The 21,520-nt window shown below is 49.3% G+C and overlaps 1 protein-coding gene across 1 annotated transcript in view; it reads left to right on the top strand.

Moving 5' to 3' along the window:
• The window catches only part of SLC9A5 (solute carrier family 9 member A5), a 97,321-nt gene that overhangs the window by 41,145 nt on the left and 34,656 nt on the right, over positions 1-21,520 (top strand). Inside the window, exons 5-7 of the mRNA XM_083164768.1 lie at positions 3,769-3,946; positions 5,325-5,545; positions 8,178-8,380. Coding sequence (XP_083020894.1) covers positions 3,769-3,946; positions 5,325-5,545; positions 8,178-8,380 — 602 coding nt within the window. The remainder of the gene's footprint in view (positions 1-3,768; positions 3,947-5,324; positions 5,546-8,177; positions 8,381-21,520) is intronic.

Below are 21,520 nucleotides of genomic sequence, written 5' to 3'. Positions count from 1 at the left end.
GTTCCAATGGAACATTTTGTCAGCCTGGTCAGGAAACACTCTGACCATGAAGGCGGAGATGATAGTGCTGTCTTCGGACACTCGAGACTCCTTGAAATGGTGGACAGAAGTAGATTCCCTTCAGTGGGGTCGGTCATTACAGACCTGGGACTGGTTGGTAGTGACTACCGACGCCAGTCTCAGGGGCTGGGGGGCAGTAGTCCTGGATCTCAGGCTGCAGGGCCTGTGGACGGCAGAGGAATCAGTGTTACCAATCAACATCTTGGAGCTGAGAGCTGTCTGGAAAGTGATGTCCTTGGCGGGAGACAGGTTACGGAACCTCCCTTTGAGGATTCAGACCGACAATGCCACAGCTGTGGCGTATCTGAATCACCAGGGAGGTACACGCAGCAGATTGGCCATGTGGGAGGTGTCCAGAATCTTCCTATGGGCGGAACAGAATGTTCCTGCTGTATCGGCTATATTCATTCCAGGAGTGGAGAATATAGAAGCAGACTTCCTGAGCAGGGAGGAGCTCAAGGAAGGAGAATGGAGCTTACACCCTCAGGTGTTTCACCAGATCACTTTGATGTGGGGAACTCCGGATGTGGACCTGATGGCATCCAGGTTCAACCATCAGGTGCCCAGGTTTTATGCCAGAATGAGAGATCCGCTAGCAGAGGCAGTGGATGCCATGACTACTCAGTGGCAGGGAGATCTTCTTTATGCATTCCCTCCAGTTCCAATGTTAGCAAGACTTTTGAAGAGGATACAGGACCAGAAGGTTACGGTGATCCTTGTGGGCCCGGATTGGCCAAGGAGGTCCTGGTACTCGAGGCTTCAGAGGTTGTCTGTGGACTCATGGCGTCTACCTCTGAGACCAGATCTGCTAAGACAAGGCCCATTCAATCACCTGGATTCCGATCGATTGATTTTGACGGCCTGGCTATTGAAGCCGCCATTTTGAAAAGGAAAGGGTTTTCTGACGCAGTAGTGCAGACTATGATAAAAGCCAGGAAAGCTGTTTCGTCGGCAAATTATTATAGAGTCTGGAAGACCTACATTAGATGGTGTGAGAGGCGAAAAGCTCACACATCTCACTTCAAGTTATCAAGAATGTTGGAATTCTTACAAGATGGGTTTTCATCGGGCCTAAGCCTTCAATCATTGAAGGTGCAGATTTCGGCCTTATCCATCTATTTCCAAAAAAGAGTAGCCATTTTGCCGGAGATTCAAACTTTTTTACAAGGGGTATCCAGACTGAAACCCCCTTACAAGCAACCAGTAGCGCCTTGGGATCTGTCACTGGTTTTGGATTGCCTTCAGAAGGCACCTTTTGAACCTTTAAGGTCGGCTGACTTTAAGTTTCTCACGTGGAAACTAGTGTTTTTGTTAGCAGTAGCATCTGCTAAAAGAGTGTCAGAGTTGGGAGCCTTGTCATGCAAATCTCCCTTCTTAATTTTTCATGATGACAGGGCTGTTCTGAGAACTGTGCCTCAATTTTTACCGAAGGTAGTCTCTGCCTTCCATTTAAATCAGGAGATAGTTCTACCTGTGTTTCAACCCCCAGAGGGTTCCAAGAAAAGGGACAAGTTGAAGACTTTGGATGTTGTGCGTGCCTTGCGCATATATGTGGACAGAGTGAAGAGTGTCAGAAAGACTGACACATTATTGGTACTGTATGACGTACACAAAATTGGTTGGCCTGCTTCTAAGCAGACTATTGCTAGGTGGTTGCGATCTGTGATAGCTTTTGCATACACCAAAGTGGGTAGGCCTGTACCGGCCAGAATTAATACCACCAGGTCAGTTGCCACCTCTTGGGCGGTTCGACATGGGGCCACAGCTGAGCAGGTTTGCAGAGCTGCCACTTGGTCATCTGTTCACACATTTGCCAAATTCTATAGATTCCATGAGTTCGCGTCGGAGGACGCATCATTTGGGCGAGCAGTGCTGAGAGCTGCAGACCTGAGCGTACCCTCCCAAAGGACCGGCTCTGGAACGTCCCAGTGTTGAGCTGTGTCACCAGGACCATTGAAAGAGAAAAAGGGATTTTTGTAAGAACTTACCGTTCGAATCCCTTTCTCTGATATGGTCCTGGTGACACAGCGATCCCTCCCTTACGCTCAGTAAGTATGCCAGAAGTTTCATGATGTTCATGTTAAAATGGTTAAAAGTTAACAGTTTCTGTTATAAAATGTGCATATAATATGTGCAGGCGTTTGTACTGAGTTAATGTATTCCAGTGGCTTTGAAAGATTGAACTGAAGAGTCCAGGGATGCAGTAGGGGAGGAGCCTACCCTCTAAAGCTTTAGGATAGGTGCCTGGCTCCTTCGGACCCTTCTACATCCCAGTGTTGAGCTGTGTCACCAGGACCATATCAGAGAAAGGGATTCGAACGGTAAGTTCTTACAAAAATCCCTTTTTGTATGTCGTCCGTACACACGCCCTGTTCTTAAAGAGTGAGTCCGTCCGAATGCGGGGGACCCGTGGGCGTTTCTACGGACGATGTCCGCACGCCACCGCACAGCGTTGCGTGCGGACAGCACCGTAGGAATTCGGGAAAGTACGCACCGATCAGAATAAGGGCCATTGTCATATCACTACATACCTGCGTCATCCATATATGTTTTTGACTTTATTCGCATGTACTGTTACACAGAGTAATTAGAAGATTAACACTGAAATAGGCCGGAGATTATGGTGTGGCTGAGAGACATTTTATATTGTAAGGAGTGCCATTAGATGGTGGTAGCCACACGCCTGATTTGTGGTGTTATACACACCCAATGGCTGGTGCTAGACACACCCCTTTGACTGGCCAAAGCCTGCGTGACATCACAAGCAGCTACTACAACCCAAAATATGGCAGTTGGATTTGAATATGATATTGTCCAGGGGAGTGGATCATAGGGCCACAGCTATTTGGTGGACAGTGTATATGTTGACCCCAAAAGGTCAACATGCACAGCACCACACAGGTAAAGTTTGACACAAGCAAAGTGTCGACATGGAAATTGTCAACACATAAAAAGGTTGACACTTTTCAAGATACTGGGGTGAGAATTAATAGGATGAGAGATTCAGAAAGTGAGAGATTTTTTTTTTTTAAAGCGGTAATCATTTACACAGCAAAATCAAACTGGTTTTGCAGTGTAAATGATTGCCGCTTTAAAAAACCTGGAGATTTCTTCCCAAATCTCTCACTTTCTGAATCTCTCATCCTATAAAATTTCACCCCTGGTGTCAATTTGTTGACAATGGACCCAGAATTAGTTTCCTGGGTACCTTCGTATGGCTCTAATTAATAACCAGAAGGCTGCTATACCCCAAGAAATGACCATATCATATTCAAAACCAATTGAAATAAACTGTGTTCCAGGCACTTTTGGATTATTGGGGGTATTCAATCCCGGCAAATATATCTAATCTTCCGATATATCTGTGTTTTCGCGTAAATATATCAAATTCGCATTTGATATATTCAATGTTCTTCTTTCTCGTGGATTGGGAATCCACGTCTTTTTGGGCAGAAACAGCCGCTAATTCAACAATTTATCCACCGTTTCCACCAATGCAGATCCACCAAATCTGCAGCGGTGAGTCCCGGACGTTTTCGCGTATTGGAAATATCGTCCAGCATTAATTACCCCTCCCTTGTACTAAAAATTTGGCCGAGGACGCTAGTGTCATCGCTTTCTATCCGCCGCTGCTACTGTTCAAGGTATTTCTTACTAGGCTTATGCTCCATCTAACTCCACCATTTGTCCTCTAATTTCTCCCAATAGGCTCCTTCTTCGTGGTGAGTCTCGGAGGTACGGCTGTCGGCCTAGTATTCGCCTTCCTACTTGCACTTATCACACGTTTCACCAAGCGGGTGCGAATGATAGAGCCGCTCTTCATCTTCCTCATTGTGTACCTCGCCCACCTGACAGCAGAGATGGTTTCCCTTTCCTCTATACTGGCGTGAGTACATTGCTGCAGTCACTGACTGATGTGCTTTGTTGACTGTACATGGCAACACAATTGATGCGTTTTGCCTCAGCTTCTCTGAAATATTCATTTTGCTTTTACTTTCTGCTAAGGTGTAATTTGGTCTGATCGCTAGTGGTCACAGGGGCAGTGTGTAACTGACAGCATCCCAGTCTTGCTTTGTAGAACTGCATACTGTGGATTGGTCGATTGTTATACAGAGGAGGGGCAGTGATGTCACTGTAGTGCACGTGCCTGCAGAATTTACTTTTTGACCTGCATTGTTTTCAAGATGAGGGAGCAGCATCAGCGGCCTGTAATGATGAGGAAGTGGTACTTTGTTACAGAACGGCCGCGGAATGACAGGGTTGCACTGAACAGTGTTTACCTTCATGTGACATTCTAGTTGTTGGGGTTTAATGGTCCTTTTAAGACTGCTGTGAGATTATATATACAGCTCCCACGTATTGTACACCCCTGGTATATCACACATGGCTCACGTCTAAACAGACCGAGCCAGTCCCTGCTTGTTGGAGACATGCTGAGTCACAGTAGAAATGTGGAAAGGACGAGGTGACATCTCGCCAGGGACAGAGCGACAGTCTGTCACAAACACCGTGACTCATACGTGTGACCTGGAGGACATCTCAGGCAGCACGATCTGCCCCTGGTTCTAATGACTCACATGGAGACTTATCCCCCAGTAATTAAGTGTATACTTATATCCTATCAAGTCAGCACGATGAAGATTAACGGGGCTTTGTGTTAGAAGCCGCTCCGGGAAGTAAGATCATTGGTTTATTAAAGTAACACAGACATCTCTTTCTATAACCAGTACAAAGTGACCTAATATTTCAATGCAGGGGTAGGCATCAAAATCCTGTGAATGCTGAAGATAGCGCAGTGTGCTAGCTCCACCTAGTGGTGGTTCTGCAGAAGATCACTCATGTTTGCCGTTTTATTGATGTAGTTGTGGTTGGTGTCTTTATTGTGCATACCTCCCAACTGTCACGATTTTAGAGGGACAGTCCCGATTTTCGGGTCCTGTCCCGCTGTCCCACCCGCGGCAGGCATTGTCCCGCTGCGGGGGGGTGACAGTTGGGAGACCCCCAATCTAGTAGAATAGACGCTGTGCGCATGCGCACAGCGTCTATTCTCGTATGAAAATGAGGTCGCGGCTAATTAGCATAAGCCGCGCCCTCATTTGCATACGCCCCGCCCCCTTTTTCGGGCGCTCGCGCGGCTTACAGACAGAAGTTGGGAGGTATGTGTGTGGTTAGTAAGTATTGGTCTGTGTTTCAGCCTGAGATGGATTTTTAGATTCTGCTACAGTATATTAAGAGTAATGGAAGTCTTTATGTCCTCTCTCCAGGGTGACTTTCTGCGGCTTATGCTGTAAGAAGTATGTAGAGGCAAATATCTCCAACAAATCCAGGACCACCGTCAAATACACCATGAAAACATTAGCCAGCAGCTCCGAGACCATCATCTTCATCTTCCTGGGAATCTCCGCGGTGGACACATCCAAGTGGACGTGGGATTCAGCACTTGTCCTCTCCACCCTCATCTTCATCTTTGTATTCAGGGCCATCGGTGAGTCTCATGTTGGGGGTCCTTTTTGACTGCATTGCGTCTATGGGCCTTATTCTAGTTCACTCTTAGAGGCAAATTCCTTCCCAAATGGACAAAACCATGCGCACTGCAGGTGGGGCAGATGTTACTTGTGCAGAGAGAATTAGATTTGGGTGGGTTTTTTTTCTTCAAAGTGAGATCTATATTGCAGTGTAAAAATAAAGCAGTCAGTATTTTCCCTGCACAGAAACAAAAGAACTCACCCAAATCTAATTCTATCTGCACCTGTAACATCTGCCCCCCTGGAGTGCACATGGTTTTGTCCATCTGAGAAGGAATTTGCCTCTAAAAGTGAACTAGAATAAGGCCCTATGTGACATGAGAGATATGCGTCCTCATGCATCCAGTCTCAATACACCATGCAACAGGAGATACTAGGTGTGAATGAATCGCCACGTCTTAAGGCCCCCATACATTAGTCCGACTTGTCCTAAGGACAAGTTGGACCTGATTTCCCCCTGCAGCTTCCCAGGAGGGGGACACACGATTTGGCACTTGATGTGCCAAGTTTTGCAAATGATACATCGCATGCGATGTATCATTTGCAACTCCCGGGGAGCTGCAAAAAAAAAAAGCCCATACAATGAATGGGCAGCCTGTGATTGGCTGAGCGCTCTCTCAGCCAATTGCTGACAGGCTGAGAGAGCGCTCAGCCAATCACAGGCTGCCCATTCATTGTATGGGTTTTTTTTTATCAGTGCTGACAGCTCCCGGCTTCCTACGCCCAGCTCTATATCACTGCCGCCTGTGTCCCCCGCAGCGTCCGCACTACTAGCGGCGTGTCCCCCTACCCGGACGGAGCATGACAGCTCCCTGCTCCGGCTCCCCCTGCCGCCCCCCTCCCTCGCCGGCGTCTCCCGCCCCCCTCCCTCGCCGGCGTCCTCAGAGTCCCCACGGCTGCACATAAGATTTATCTTATGTGCAGCCGGTCCGACGTCCCGACTCTGACCCGATGCGCACGGGACCGCGCATCGGGTCGGACCGGGTGTCAAAACCTGCGATTTGGTCCGATTTCACTGCCGAATCCATCTGGATCGGGTGAAATCGGGGCCAAATCGCATAGTGTATGGCGGCCTTAATGCAACTCTGCTAATGTCATTCATGTTGTTTTTTGTCAAAATATGTCTTAGTCGATACGCAATGTGACTAGGACGCACCAGGAGACTGTGCTGTGTGATGTAATATATAACCAGTGGCGGCTCCAGAGAGGGGGCTGCAGCATAGTTCTAAATTAATATATTGGAGTCACACCAACTGGTAGTGAGTCAGTTAGGAATGGCAGTTGGTGACCATTGTTGTGGCTCCCCTATTTGAATTATGAACTGTGCTGCAGCCCCCTTTCTGGAGCCTCCACTGATTTTGGTTGACTCAGCAAGCAGCTTAGTTAGTCTGAGTGTCTGCCCCATCGAAAAAAACGCCAAATCCCCCCCCCCCCCGCTTCCCCGCCGCATCGCATGTGCCCGCAGCAGGAGAAATCATCCAACAGCAAATGAGTTCTCCTGGGCTCGCAAATGATATAAGTCAGTGGAGAGTGACTTGTATTTGCAGGCTCCGGGACGTAGACAGGACTGGAGGCTGGCGTCATGTGACAACAGCCGCCCAACCACTTTTACATGGAAACGCCCAGCATTTGCATGGGGGTACCTGTGTAATGCTTCACATTTGTTCCCATGTAGAGCACCCCCCCCCCCCCCCTTGTGCGAGTGTCACGCCAACAGTGCTGGTTGACGAAGGGCAGAAACATCGGTCCCCCGTGCAAACACACGGGGGGCCGATCAAATTAGAATATGGGCCTTTTATAAGGACTCAGACACTCAGTCGCACACACATATACCTGTGTCACATATTACATTCATTAGCGCAGTCTCCTCGTGCATCCTAGTCACATTGTGTTGTGACAAGAAAAGGAACAAAAACCACAATCTGCGGTAGAAGATTTGCACACATCTGGTGAGCTAAAAGGGGCTACTTGGCGCGACTGCAGCAAAGGTGAGTCAGGACATATCTGTACGTACATTTCATCACAGTCAAGGTGGCCACACACTAGTAAGATTTGGGCCCTTTATATCCGATTCTGACGCATCGGGCTGAGAAATTGGATGGAAAGTATCAAATCGTTTTTAGCCTCGATTCTGCTCCGATGTGCGGTCTCGTGCGGATCAGATCGAAGCCAGAGATTGAAAGGCCTGCACTATAGATTCATCGGATCCGATAGCCTTGGCTGGGATTGCTTCCGATACATCATATGCAAAAAGACTGCATGCGGCGTATCATATACAATCCTACTGCCAGGGAGTTCACAGGACTTCTCCTCTTCGTTTCTGAAGGCCCCCTTATACACGCATAAGTGTATGAGTGCCTTTAGGAACTGAGGGCATTGATAGTTCGTGTCTGGAGTCAGACTTCCAGGGACAAAGCTTTTATCTGTCATTTCCCTCAGAAATCACAATCTTAAAATGATTAATTCTATATGTGACTAGTCAGGAGAGGTCACTGTAGTCTTATAGCGCCATAAAGAAGCAGAAAGAACTGTTAAATGAATAGAACGGCGGTAAGTGAATAAAACTGAGTACAGGCTGGCTTTATGTTCTAGGTGTCGTGCTGCAGACATGTGTTTTAAACCACTTTAGACTCCTCCCACTGGACCGGATAGACCAGGTTGTGATGTCCTACGGTGGCCTGCGTGGGGCAGTTGCCTTCGCCCTGGTGATCCTGCTGGACGGAAAGAAGGTCAAGGCGAAAGATTACTTTGTGGCCACTACGATTGTGGTGGTGTTCTTCACAGTGATGTTCCAGGTTAGTCATTACACCTTACAGGTATATACTGTATAAAGTTGGATTTCCCGACTCCTCACACTATTCATCCTGATATGTTGCCTTTATCCCTTCGCTGACAGTATTAGAGAACTTTTTGACTTGCACCCCAGAGTAACCCATGGCCAATGAGTACTTATTATTATTGGGTGTGGATGAAAGGGTTGACGGTGTCTAAGTCGACCCCAAAAGGTTAACAGGCACGAGGTCGATATGGACAAAAGTTCGATATGAAAAAGTTTGGCACTGACAAAAGCTTGACACAAGAAAAAGGTTGACAGGAAATAGACACATGAAATGGTTAACATGAGTTTCCCTTTTTTTTTTTGTTAATGTTGACACCTGTCGACACTGACCCACAATTAGTATAGCGCTTGCCATGCTTCGGGCACTTTACTGCTATTGAATTAATCTTCTTGGACTTTTGGTAATTGCATGGAAATAATAGGGTAAAATCTCTGTTGTGGTCATGTGATGTCACTAGTTATAGAGTGACCACATGCTAGTCTCTGTTATGGTCACTTGGATAGCTATGGAGGTGCATGTGATGTCACTAGTTATAGAGTGACCGCATGCTAGTCTCTGTCGTGGTCACTTTGATAGCTATGGTGGTGCATGTGATGTCACTAGTTATAGAGTGACCGCATGCTAGTCTCTGTCATGGTCACTTAGATAGCTATGGAGGTGCATGTGATGTCACTAGTTATAGAGTGACCGCATGCTCTGTCATGGTCACTTGGATAGCTATGGAGGTGCATGTGATGTCACCAGTGGTGTAGCATGAAGCCATAGCACCCGGAGCAAGCTCATGTCAAGGCGCCCCCCCACCCTCCATATATAAACACACATGCTCCTTGCAGTGTGTCATGTAAAGGGAGATTAAAATCCTGATTATAACAGTGCAGAGGTGCATGTAATACTGCACAGTGCACAGTGCTACTGTTCCCGTCTCCGTACATGTGACAGCCTACTTGCGGCTCTGCGGGCGACCACTATCTGGTCTCTCTGCGGCTTCAGTCAGCAGCTTCAGTGACACATCAAGCAGCACTGAGCCTCTCTCTGCTCCTGCCTCGCATTAAGCGGTTCTGCATCTCTCTCGCTCTGCTCCTGCCTCACATAAAGCGGCGCTGCTTCTCTCTCTTCCTGCAGCACACAGGCCAGGCAGTAGCAAAAGAGAGAGGCGCAGTGCCGCTTGATGTGCCACCAAAGCTGCTGAGTCCTTGCGGCAGTGCAGAGGACCCGCGTAGAGCACAGGTAGTAGTCGCTAGCAAGAGCCCATGTACTGCGCGCAGGAGTCCGGACGCGGAGAGACAGAGGGCGGGCGGCGGGGCAGGACACAACGGGGGGGGGGCTTTGTGGTGCGAGCAGAGACGGATTAAGGGTATGTGGGCCTGGGCACTTCAGACAGGGGGCCCCTATTAAAGAGACAGGCAGGTGAAAATATATATTTTACAGACTTGTAAATTAGTGTAAAACTTTGGCAGGACAGGACAGTGGGGACCAGGAGCGCAGCACTAACAGATCCGATCTGCGGTGGGCCCTTTCATGCGTGGTGCTGGCGCCCAGGGGAAAACGCAGGAATTTTACAGGGGGTTTCCATATGTATGTGTGTAATAACCCTCCACCTGCAAGCTATCCCTCCCTAACTGCTACTACTTAACCCTAATGCCCCACTGTGTAATCCCTAACCCCCCTCTTTTAAGTTCCTAAACCCCCTCTCCCCACAGCCTAGATCCAAGATCATATTAGTTTCTAGACATTATTTAATTGCATAAGTCACTTTTTAACAATATCAGGTGCACAAAATAATTTTTATTTATACATACCCAGCACACATAGATACATACATATACACACACAAAACACATACATACATACATACATACATACATACATACACACACATACACAACACACCAGACATACACACAAGACACACAGCATGATGCATACATAACAAACATCATAAATACATACACACACACCATACATACATACACAGCACACAGATATGATACACACAGCATATATACATACATACATACATACATACACAGCACACAGATATGATACACACAGCATATACACATACACAGCACACATATATCATATACACAGCATATATACATACATACATACATACATAGCTTACAAATATGCATACACAAACAAAGCACATACCAGCAGCAGGTGAGGACAGGATGAAATCCAGTGTCTGTAGCTTCTGCTTAGTAGCTCAGCTCTCTCTCTCTGCTGTGTTACCCGGAAATGAATCACTGAAGTTCAGAGAGGAGCAGCAGCAGCTGTTCTCACAGTGTAGTGTGTGCCGCGCAGGTGTCCCCGACCTGTCTCTGTCTGAGGGCTAAGAAGCAGGGGGCTTGGGGTGAGTACCCTCTGGGCACCCCCTTAATCTATGTCTGAGGGCAGCCAGTCAGTGTTATAGACACTGAGATAGCGCTGGCTTTCATAGAAGCTCACCAACAGGGGAAGTCAGTAAGCTCAGCTCGGCTACTGTTGTCACTGCTCCGCATCAAGTGGTTTGTAAAGGAAGCCACCTGACGCGGAAGCGCTGACAGCCGTACAGTCAGGCAGTAGCCGGGCTGAGCTTGGATGACTTCCACTGTGGCTAAGCAGCAGCTGCGATGAAAGCAGCGCTAGCTCAGTGACTCTAGTATAACATTGACTGGCTGCGCTCAGGTGTAAGGAAGGGCGGGATGGGGCTGTCACTGTCAGGGCTACAGGCAGCCACAAGATGAATTGCTGGGTACTCGGAAACCACCAGTGTGCGCCACTGCGAGGTGCCTGCGCCCGGAGCACAAGCTCCGCCGGCTCCACCTTAGCTACGCCTCTGGATGTCACTAGTTATAGAGTGACCGCATGCTAGTCTCTGTCGTGGTCACTCGGATAGCTATGGAGGTGCATGTGATGTCACTAGTTATAGAGTGACCACATGCTAGTCTCTGTCGTGGTCACTTGGATACCTATGGTGGTGCATGTGATATCACCAGTTATAGAGTGCCCGCATGCTAGTCTCTGTCATGGTCACTTGGATACCTATGGGGGTGCATGTGATGTCACTAGTTATAGAGTGACCACATGCTAGTCTCTGCCCTGGTCACTTGGATGGGATGCGGTCATTTGGTCTACAGCATGATGGTCGACAGTCATTAGGTCGACACCATTAGGTCGGCATGGGAAAAGGTCCACATGGATCTAGGTCGACATAGGGAAAGGTCGACATGGTTCTAGGTGAAAAGGTCATTCATTCGACAGGTCGTTAGTTCGACTGTCTAGGTCGACAGTCAAAAGGTCGACATGGGGTTTTTCACAGTTTTTTGAGCCGACATGTGCCAACAGGCGGTATTTCATGCCCTACCATACACTAGGGCATGGTGGGAGAATAAAATAGTGTGCCGAGCGTAGCGAGGCACCATGCCCGACGCCTAGCGGGCTGATGCGGTGCATTTGAAAGTGTGTCCATGTCGACTGTGTTGACATTCAGGTAAAAAATAAATAGTAAAATACCCCATGTTGACCTTTGACTGTCGACATAGACATTGTCGAACTAATGACCTGTTGAACTAATGATCTGTCGACCTTTTCCCATGTCGACCTAATGGTGTCGACCTAATGACTGTCAACCATCATACTGTAGACCAAATGATCCCAACCCCACTTGGATAGCTATGGAGGTGCATGCAATGTCACTAGTTATAGAGTTACCACATGCTAGTCTCTGTCATGGTCACTTGGATAGCTATGGAGATGCATGTGATGTCACTAGTTATAGAGTGACTGCATGCTAGTCTCTGTCCTGGTCACTTGGATAGCTATGGAGGTGCATGTGATGTCACTAGTTATAGAGTGACCACATGCTAGTCTCTGTCATGGTCACTTGGATAGCTATGGAGATGCATGTGATGTCACTAGTTATAGAGTGACTGCATGCTAGTCTCTGTCCTGGTCACTTGGATAGCTATGGAGGTGCATGCAATGTCACTAGTTATAGAGTGACCGCATGCTAGTCTCTGTCATGGTCACTTGGATAGCTATGGAGATGCATGTGATGTCACTAGTTATAGAGTGACTGCATGCTAGTCTCTGTCCTGGTCACTTGGATAGCTATGGTGGTGCATGTGATGTCTCTAGTTATAGAATGCCTGCATGCTAGTCTCTCTCGTGGTCACTTGGATAACTATAGGGTGGCGCATGTGATGTAACTAGTTATAGAGTGACCACATGCTAGTCTCTGTTTTGGTCACTTGGATAGCTATAGGGTGGTGCATGTGATGTCACTAGTTATAGAATGCCTTCATGCTAGTCTCTGTCATGGTCACTTGGATAGCTATGGAGGTGCATGTGATGTCACTAGATATAGAGTGACTGCATGCTAGTCTCTGTCCTGGTCACTTGGATACCTATGGTGGTGCATGTGATGTCACTAGTTATAGAGTGACTGCATGCTAGTCTCTGTCCTGGTCACTCAGATAGCTATGGTGGTGCATGTGATGTCACTAGTATTATTGCCTAAATACGAATTGTTAATAGGGCAAATATACTAATCTGCTAATTACTAATTTGTATTTGGCCGATGGCTTATCGAGTCGTATTCTGGCCGTCACAAATTCGTATTTTGAAGCCATATATATGGGATACGGTCATTGGGTCTACAGTATGTTGGTTGACAAGCATTTTGTCGACACTGTTAGGTCGACATGGGTCTAGGTCGACATGTGCAGGTTGACAGGTCATTATGTCGACACAATTGTTAGGTCGACATGGGATTTTCCACTGTTTTTTTTAACCGACATGTCCCGACAGGTGGTATTTCATGCCCTACCATCCACTAGGGCGTGGTGGGAGAATAAAATAGTGTGCCGAGTGCAGCAGTGTGGCACCGTGCCCGAAGCGAGCAATGTGAGGGGATGCGGTGCACTGGAAACGGTGTCCCTGTCGACTGTGTCGACATTCGGGTAAAAAAAAACACAGTGGAAAACCAACATAGACACTGTCGACCTAATGCTTGTGTTGACCTATTGACCTGTCGACCTAAACCCACGTCGACCTAGAAGCATGTCGACCTTTCCCCATGTTGACCTAAAGGTGTCGACCTAATGCTTGTCGACCAACAGGCTGTAGACCAAATGATCCCAACCCATATATACAGCCCCTAAATACAAACACGAGTCGGCAGCCTGTGCGGATCAGTCACGGCCTGTGCGTGCAGGCCGTGTAAAAAAAGAAAAGAAAAAATTAAATAAATAATAACCAGCCCCAGGCTCAAAGAACCGTATTTTTTAAAACCAGGCCCAAGGGCCGGTCCTGGTTCCCAAAATACATGGGACAAAATGAGTAGGGGTCCCCGTATTTCAAGAACCAGCACCAGGCCCAACCAGCCAGCAGGGGGCACTTTTTAATAAGGTCCTGCGGCCAAAGCATTTATCCCCTGACCAGTCAGTCTGGGCAGGGATCCTGGGTAAGTGGGGATCCCCCCAATGAAGGGGTCCTTCCCCCCTCCAGAATTTACCTGCCCAGACTGAAGCCTGGGGCTGTCCCCGGTGCCCCTGAGCATTGAGCACCGGGCTGATTGTGTTGTAAAAAATTGAAATAACTATTGTGTATTGCTGTGGAGCTATGCGTCCCAGCAAGCCTGAACTGCATGCAGGGACTTGGAGAACCACAAGTTCCAGCATGCGGGGCATTAAAGGGCCCGCTGGTTTAAAAAAATACGGGGAACCCCTATTTGTTTTGTTCCCTGATGGTTTAAAACCAGGACCAGCTCTTTGACTGATCCATTCAGGCTTCTGTCAAATATGCCTGGAAAATGAAGTGTATTTCCCAGGCGTATTTTACCGGCAATTAGCGGCCGTATATTACATTTGGCCACTTAGTATATTTGGAATCACCATTCTTTTGTATGGTGATTCCTAGTCGTATTCTATCGATGGCGTATACATTCGTATTCGTAAATAGTAAATGCCGAAAATACGAAGGTAGAGGTGATGCTCTGCAGTAGAAGAAAAATTCCAATTTGCTTGGTGAGACCTGTCCGACCTGCTGAGAGCAAACAAAATGTCAGACACTAATTAAGGATTTTCTATCAGGCATTTACTGGGTTGTAGATAATTACGCAGTGTTTTATTGACTGACTGTTGCAGAAGACGCAGCCATACAATCCGGAGTAGTCGGGCTATAAAGGGTCATTTCAACTAAAGTTTACAAGAAGTTGTTAAAAAATAAATTGAATCTAACATTTAGAAGACCTGTTTGTGATGTATATAACTGTGTATGTAACGTAAATTATATATATATATATATATATATACTAGGTGATTCATCGCACCCTACGGGCGCTCTTCACACCGGCGTAAGGGGCTACGCCCCCATAATTTGTGAACATTTGTATTGTGAGAAATATGGTTAGAATTGTATGAAAGATGCCCTGTATTGCAGCTTCTTGCAGTGGGTGAGGGTCCAGCGTGGCAGCACAGGAGTACCGGACGGTGGCCCTGAGTCAGTGACTCCTCCTACTGGGTGGGAGTTAGGGTGCATGAGAGCAGGAGGCTGGGATATGAGGCATGATAGGGGTATGTGGGCAACACAGCGTCAGCGATTACCCAGTGGTGGAAGTTACGGTTCAGGAGAGCGGGAAGCTGGGTAGTGATAGGGGTGTGTGGGCATACGGGGGACTAAAGAGGGTGGTGGACACTGTGCAGCTTTTGCCAGTGGGTGAGGGTCCAGCGTGGCAGCACAGAAATACAGGAGTCAGTGTCTCCTCCGACTGGGTGGGAGTTAGGGTGCATGAGAGCAGGAGGCTGGGCGGTAAAGCATGATAGGGGAATGTGGGCAACACAGGGTGAGCGGGTCTCCACTGGCGGAAGTTACGGGGCAGGAGAACAGGAGGCAGGGCAGTGTCCTCCCACATTGATGGCAAAAGTATTCAACATCGGCCATAAACCATCGATTATTTGAAAATCATTGATGGTCGATGGGCATCCCTAGAACTGGAGGAGGGTGGGGGACAGTATGCAGCTCCCGGCAGTGGGTGAGCGTCTCCTCCCACTGGGAGGGAGTGAGCGTGCATGAGAGCAGGAGGCTGTATAATAGTGGTATGTGGGCAAGACATTGATAAAAGTTGTGGCGCTGGTGCAGAGGGCAGTGGGGAAACCTGCAGTGCGGCAGCCAGGGCCGGATTTCCCACCTAGGGGCGGTACCTGCTTGTGGTGTTACAGGATCCCCCATTGTCACTGGGGTACGTGAAATGCGGGAGCGGGGGCCGCGGTGGTCCGCTGGGGGGTGGAATTGCCGGAAGGGGGTCTGCAAATTGCGGGAGGGGGGGTGGTGGGTGGGGATCCGCGGTTAGCGGGAGGGGGCGGGGGTCCGCAAATCGTGGGCGGGGGCGCGGGGGGGCTTGAATCGTGGGAAGGGGGGTCCGCAAATTGCGGGAGGGGGGTTGTCGGGTTTAGTGAATTGCGGGAGGGGGGGGTTGCGGAGGTCCGTGAATTGCGGGAGGGGCGCGTGGGGTGCCGTGAGTCAAGGGGGGGTGGTGCGGGGGTCCGTGAATCACGGGAGGGGTCATGAATCGCAGGAGGCGGGGGTCGTGGGGGGGCTGCGAATCGCAGGAGGGGGGGTGTGGGGGGTTGCCGTGAATTGCATGAGGGGGGGGTGAATCAAAGGAGGGTGGGCGCAGGGGGGTGGTGCGGGGGTCCGTGAATTGCGGGAGGGGGCATGAATCACGGGAGGGGGGGGTCGTGGGGGGTTCCGAATCGCAGGAAGGGGGGTATGGGGGGTGCCGTGAATTGCGTGAGGGGGGCATGAATCGCGGGACGGGGGGTCCCCGAATGTGTGAATTACGGGGCGGTCGCAAATCGCGAGAGGTGCCGAGGGGGCCCGCAAATCGCGGGAGGGGGGCGCTACGGGGGGTTTCGTGAATCGCGGGAGGGGGGGTCGTGAGGGGTTGCGAATCGCAGGAAGGGGGGTGTGGGGGGTGCCGTGAATTGCGTGAGGGGGGCATGAATCGCAGGAGGTGGGGTCCCCGAATGTGTGAATTAGGGGGCGGTCGCAAATCGCGAGAAGTGCCGAGGGGGCCCGCAAATCGCGGGAGGGGGGCGCTACGGGGGGTTCCGTGAATCGCGGGAGGGGGCGGCGCGAATTGCGGGAGGGGGGTCGCAAATCATAGTAGGGGGGGGTTCGCGGGGGGGCCCTTTTAATGCCGGGAGGGGGGGTCGCAGGGGTCCCGCGAATCGCAGGAGGGGAGGATGCAGGGGTCCTGCGAATCGCGGGAGGGGGCTCGCGGGAGGGAGGGGTCGCTGGGGTCCCGCGATTTGCGGGAGGGTCGCGGGGGTCCCGCGTTTCGCGGGAGGGGGTGATCGCGGAGGTCCAGCGAATCGCGGGAGGGGGTGGTCGGGTCTGGGACGAATATTAGACAGCACTTACATCGACAGCCATTACATCGACACCATTAGTTCGACAGCTCAATAGGTCGACATGGTTTTAGGTCGACATACCATTAGGTCGACATGTCATTAGGTCGACAGCTCATTAGGTCGACAGCTCATTAGGTCGACAGCTCATTAGGTCGACATGTTTTTAGGTCGACACTGCCATTAGGTCGACAGAGTCTATGTCGACAGTCAAAAGGTCGACATGGGTTTTTTCACTGTTTTTTGGCCGAAATGTCGACACAGTCGACATGGACACAGTTTGAAGTGTACCGCAGCCGCTCGCTATGCTTCGGGCACGGTGCCTCGCTGCGCTCGGCACACTATTTTATTCTCCCACCACGCCCTAGTGGATAGTAGGGCATGAAATACCGCTTGTCGGTACATGTCGGCTCAATAAACAGTGAAAAAACCCATGTCGACCTTTTGACTGTCGACCTAATGGCAGTGTCGACCTAATGGCAGTGTCGACCTAAAAACATGTCGACCTAATGAGCTGTCGACCTAATGACATGTCGACCTAATGGTATGTCGACCTACAACCATGTCGACCTATTGAGGTGTCGAACTAATGGTGTCGATGTAATGGCTGTCGATGTAAGTGCTGTCTAACAATAGTCCGGATACCGGGGTGGTCGCGGGGGTCCCGCGAATCGCGGGAGGGGGGTCGCGGGGGTCCCGCGAATCGCGGGAGGGGGGGTTCGCGGGGGTCCCGCGAATCGCGGGAGGGGGGGTTCGCGGGGGTCCCGCAACTTGCGGGAGGGTGGAAAGCGGGGGTCCCGCGAATCGCGGGAGGGGGGGTGCGAGGTCCCGCAAATCGCGGGAGGGGGGGTCGCGGGGGTCCCGCGAATCGCGGGAGGGGGGGGTCGCGGGGGTCCCGCGATTCGTGGGAGGGGGGGTCGCGGGGGTCCCGCGATTCGCGGGAGAGGGGGTCAGGGGGGGTCCCGCGAATCGCGGGAGGGGGGTCGCAGTGGGGTCCCGCAAATCGCGGGAGGTTGCGGGGGGGTCCCGCGAATCGCGGGAGGGGGGTCGCGGGGGTCCTGGCAGAGGGTAGGGATGTGCAGGAGTAATGGTGGATGGTGGCTGTGGAGTAATGGTGGATGGTGGGCGTGTACTGTAGCCCTGGCTGGGCGGGGGAGGTGATGTCAAGGGGGTGGAACATCAGACACATGAAAGTGAAACTATTCTACACAGGAACGTTCTCCACAGGGGTTGAGTGACAGATCTGGCTAAATATATAAGAGATATATATATTTACAGTATATAATCAATTGGCTCATTTTGCTGTTATCCTATAATGCTGCAGGGGTAGGCAATCTGGGGCACTTCAGCTGCTGTGGAACTACACATCTCAGCATACCCTGACACAATTTTGCTGTTAGAGCATGCTAAAACGTTGGCAGGTTATGCTGGAATGCAGGGCTGTCATCAGAAATTGTGAGGGATTGACAAAATAGGCAGTGATTTTACCTCAAACTCCTGTATTCCACAATGCTGCCACACGGGCCCCCTATCTGTGGTATCCGGACTATTGTTAGACAGCACTTACATAGACAGCCATTACATCTACACCATTAGTTCGACAGCTCAATAGGTCGACATGGTTTTAGGTCGACATACCATTAGGTCGACATGTCATTAGGTCGACAGCTCATTAGGTCGACATGTTTTTAGGTCGACACTACCATTAGGTCGACAGTGTCTATGTCGACAGTCAAAAGGTCGACATGGGTTTTTTCACTGTTTTTATAGCCGACAGGCGGTATTTCATGCCCTACTATCCACTAGGGCGTGGTGGGAGAATAAAATAGTGTGCCGAGCGCAGCGAGGCACCGTGCCCGAAGCATCGCGAGCGAAGTGAGCGATGCGAGGGGCTGCGGTACACTTCAAACTGTGTCCATGTCGACTGTGTCGACATTTCGGCCAAAAAACAGTGAAAAAACCCATGTCGACCTTTTGACTGTCGACATAGACACTGTCGACCTAATGGCAGTGTCGACCTAAAAACATGTCGACCTAATGAGCTGTCGACCTAATGACATGTCGACCTAATGACATGTCGACCTAATGGTATGTCGACCTAAAACCATGTCGACCTATTGAGCTGTCGAACTAATGGTGTCGATGTAATGGCTGTCTATGTAAGTGCTGTCTAATATCCGTCCCAGACCCCTATCTGTGATCAGGGCTGTTGTGCTTGTGCCTGTGGTAATGGCTGTTATGCTCGTGCCTATTGATTTCCGCCTGCCCCGACCTCAGCTCTGGGATAAACTGAACTTCCCAGAGGAAACCCATGTAAAAATGGGGAGAACACACAAACTCCATAGGGCTAGGCTTGTCATCTAACCCACTACTCCAGTGCACTAAACCAGCAATGGGTTTACTGTGTTTGTGGCATACATTTTTATGTTCCCCACACGGGTGCTCTGTTTTTCTGCAGCCATTGACTCGGAAGTCAGGCTGTAGTTCATTATCTCCTTGCACAGTTCACCAATATCTCCACTAGATGGCGCAATATACATTATGTGCCGGCTAGCCAAGCCATTTCATACAAAGCAATTAGGTGGATTTCAAAGAAAGATGCCTCTGTTGTGCCAGCTATTATGATATCGTTGTTAAATGAGTATTAATGATGATTGCGTAAAATGTAATGTAATGCTGTATGACATAAGACACCTATTCTTGCACATTTGTGTTTTATTTTGTTGTTATTACCACCTCATACAGTATATAGCAACCGCTTGTTCCACAGTATTGCACAATGGAGCTTATTCGGGTTGACTTGCAAGGCTGCGAATTTCATGGCCTTGCAAGTCCACTAAACGCTGCCCGCAGTGCTGTCCGCCATCCCCCCCTCGCACACCTCGATCCCCTGCGAACGCGCGGGGGTACGATTAAACCAGAATAAGGTCCAATGTTAGAATACTTATTCATTCACACCAGTGGATTTTATAATCTAACCTTCCTCACCACAGCCACACACTGGAAACAATTTAGTGAGGCACTAATGGTGTGTACACATGGTAGACTTGGCGGCTGCCGATATCTGTTTGATAACAGCATTGGGACCCAGAAGGGAGGGATGGGTGTCAGGGGGAGCGGGGGCTATGCTGCATTGAGTATTCCCCCGGAACATAGAATAGGGCGAGCGGTCGGCGAGGGGGTTAGAAGGCGAGGATGGCTTGTTCTTGGCAGTCCTCGCTGAAAACAAGCCACCCTTGCCACAGAAACCCCCTGGCTGGTGGCATTGAATACCACCCATGGTGAGATCTGGTTTTCGATTTGATTTGGCCTGTTGGATTTGTGCTATTTGATTTCTCTACTGCTTTTACATTTTAACTTTTTGACATTAGATTTATACTATATAGTCTTGCCTGGCAAGTCTATGTTTCTGTTCGATTTCCACTACACAGGAGCGTGCATCGGGATTGAATCTGCATTGAATGTGGCAAAAAAACATTCAATGCCCATTCGATTTCGATTCTACAGTATATCGATTTGATTTGAACTATAAAGTCAAAATCGAAGGGAAAATCTTGCCGTGTGTACACAGCATATTTCTACATTCAATTCCGATATGTGCATCGGGACTGAAATCCCACCATGTATGCACTGCATAACTGCTAGTAATATATTGTTTCTATGTAGTGCTAGTGGTCACATACATTTATTAAATGATAATTATAGTTCATTAAAGTCCAACTCATATGACATTTCCACTTCTCTTTGTTCCACACACACACACACACCCACACCCACCACATTTGTATGGTCTAGTTTGCTGATATATAGCCGTCATTAACCTGCGCTGTTAGATACAATCTGCTAGTGAGCGTCTCTAAAGGTCCCTATTTCCCCGACAGCTCCCCAGGAGGAGTCACACACGATTTGGCACTTGATGTGCCAAGTTTTGCATGTATTAAATCGCAGAGAGCCGGGCAGGGGAGCCGGTAGCCAAGCTGCACAAAAAAAACCCATAGAAATGAATGGGAAAGCCACTGATTAGCTGAGAGCTCTCAGCCAATCAGTGTCCACTCAAATGGGAGGCAGCTGATTGGCTGAGAGAGCACTCAGCCAATCAGTGGCTTCCCATTCATTTCTATGTTTTTTATTTTTTTTTATTTGCCTGTACGCAGCCAGAGACTTCTTGGCTTCCCAGGGATTCACTTTGTTTCATGTGATAAAAAAGGGGCATTTTCCCCTTCATCTTTTAGTTTATTGTCTCCTGCGTGTTATAGAGGCGATACGGCGCCCACATGCTTCCGGCAATATTCTGTCCCCTCCTGCTGCTCTTCACGCACAAAGGCCCGGTGACTTCTAAGATGACAGCGCAATTTCCATAATGATGTCCCTGCCGATCTGGCTCCCTGTCTATTCCACGACTTAAACTGTTCCCAAAATGCTTTACCCGGGACCGGAGCACCTCCAATTAGGTTAACATGATAATGTGACATGTCCATTACATCTCTTTCAGTGTGTAATTCACTTACACCTCGCTTTAATACGCCCCATTATTCACTAGGCAGACTTCTGTACCATCTGTACTCTACCGCCCCATCCACAGACGAGTTACCCTAATTCTCTATAGCCCGGGAATACTTCAGTCAGATCTGCATCTAATTGTCCTGTTATTTACATCTGTACATTGTACCGTGACTCAATTACAATGATATCCAGATTT

Source organism: Crinia signifera, chromosome 11 (assembly GCF_055691185.1).
Source record: "Crinia signifera chromosome 11, ASM5569118v1, whole genome shotgun sequence".
In the NCBI taxonomy this organism is placed as follows: domain Eukaryota; kingdom Metazoa; phylum Chordata; class Amphibia; order Anura; family Myobatrachidae; genus Crinia; species Crinia signifera.
This window is presented reverse-complemented; position numbering and strand designations above follow the sequence as displayed.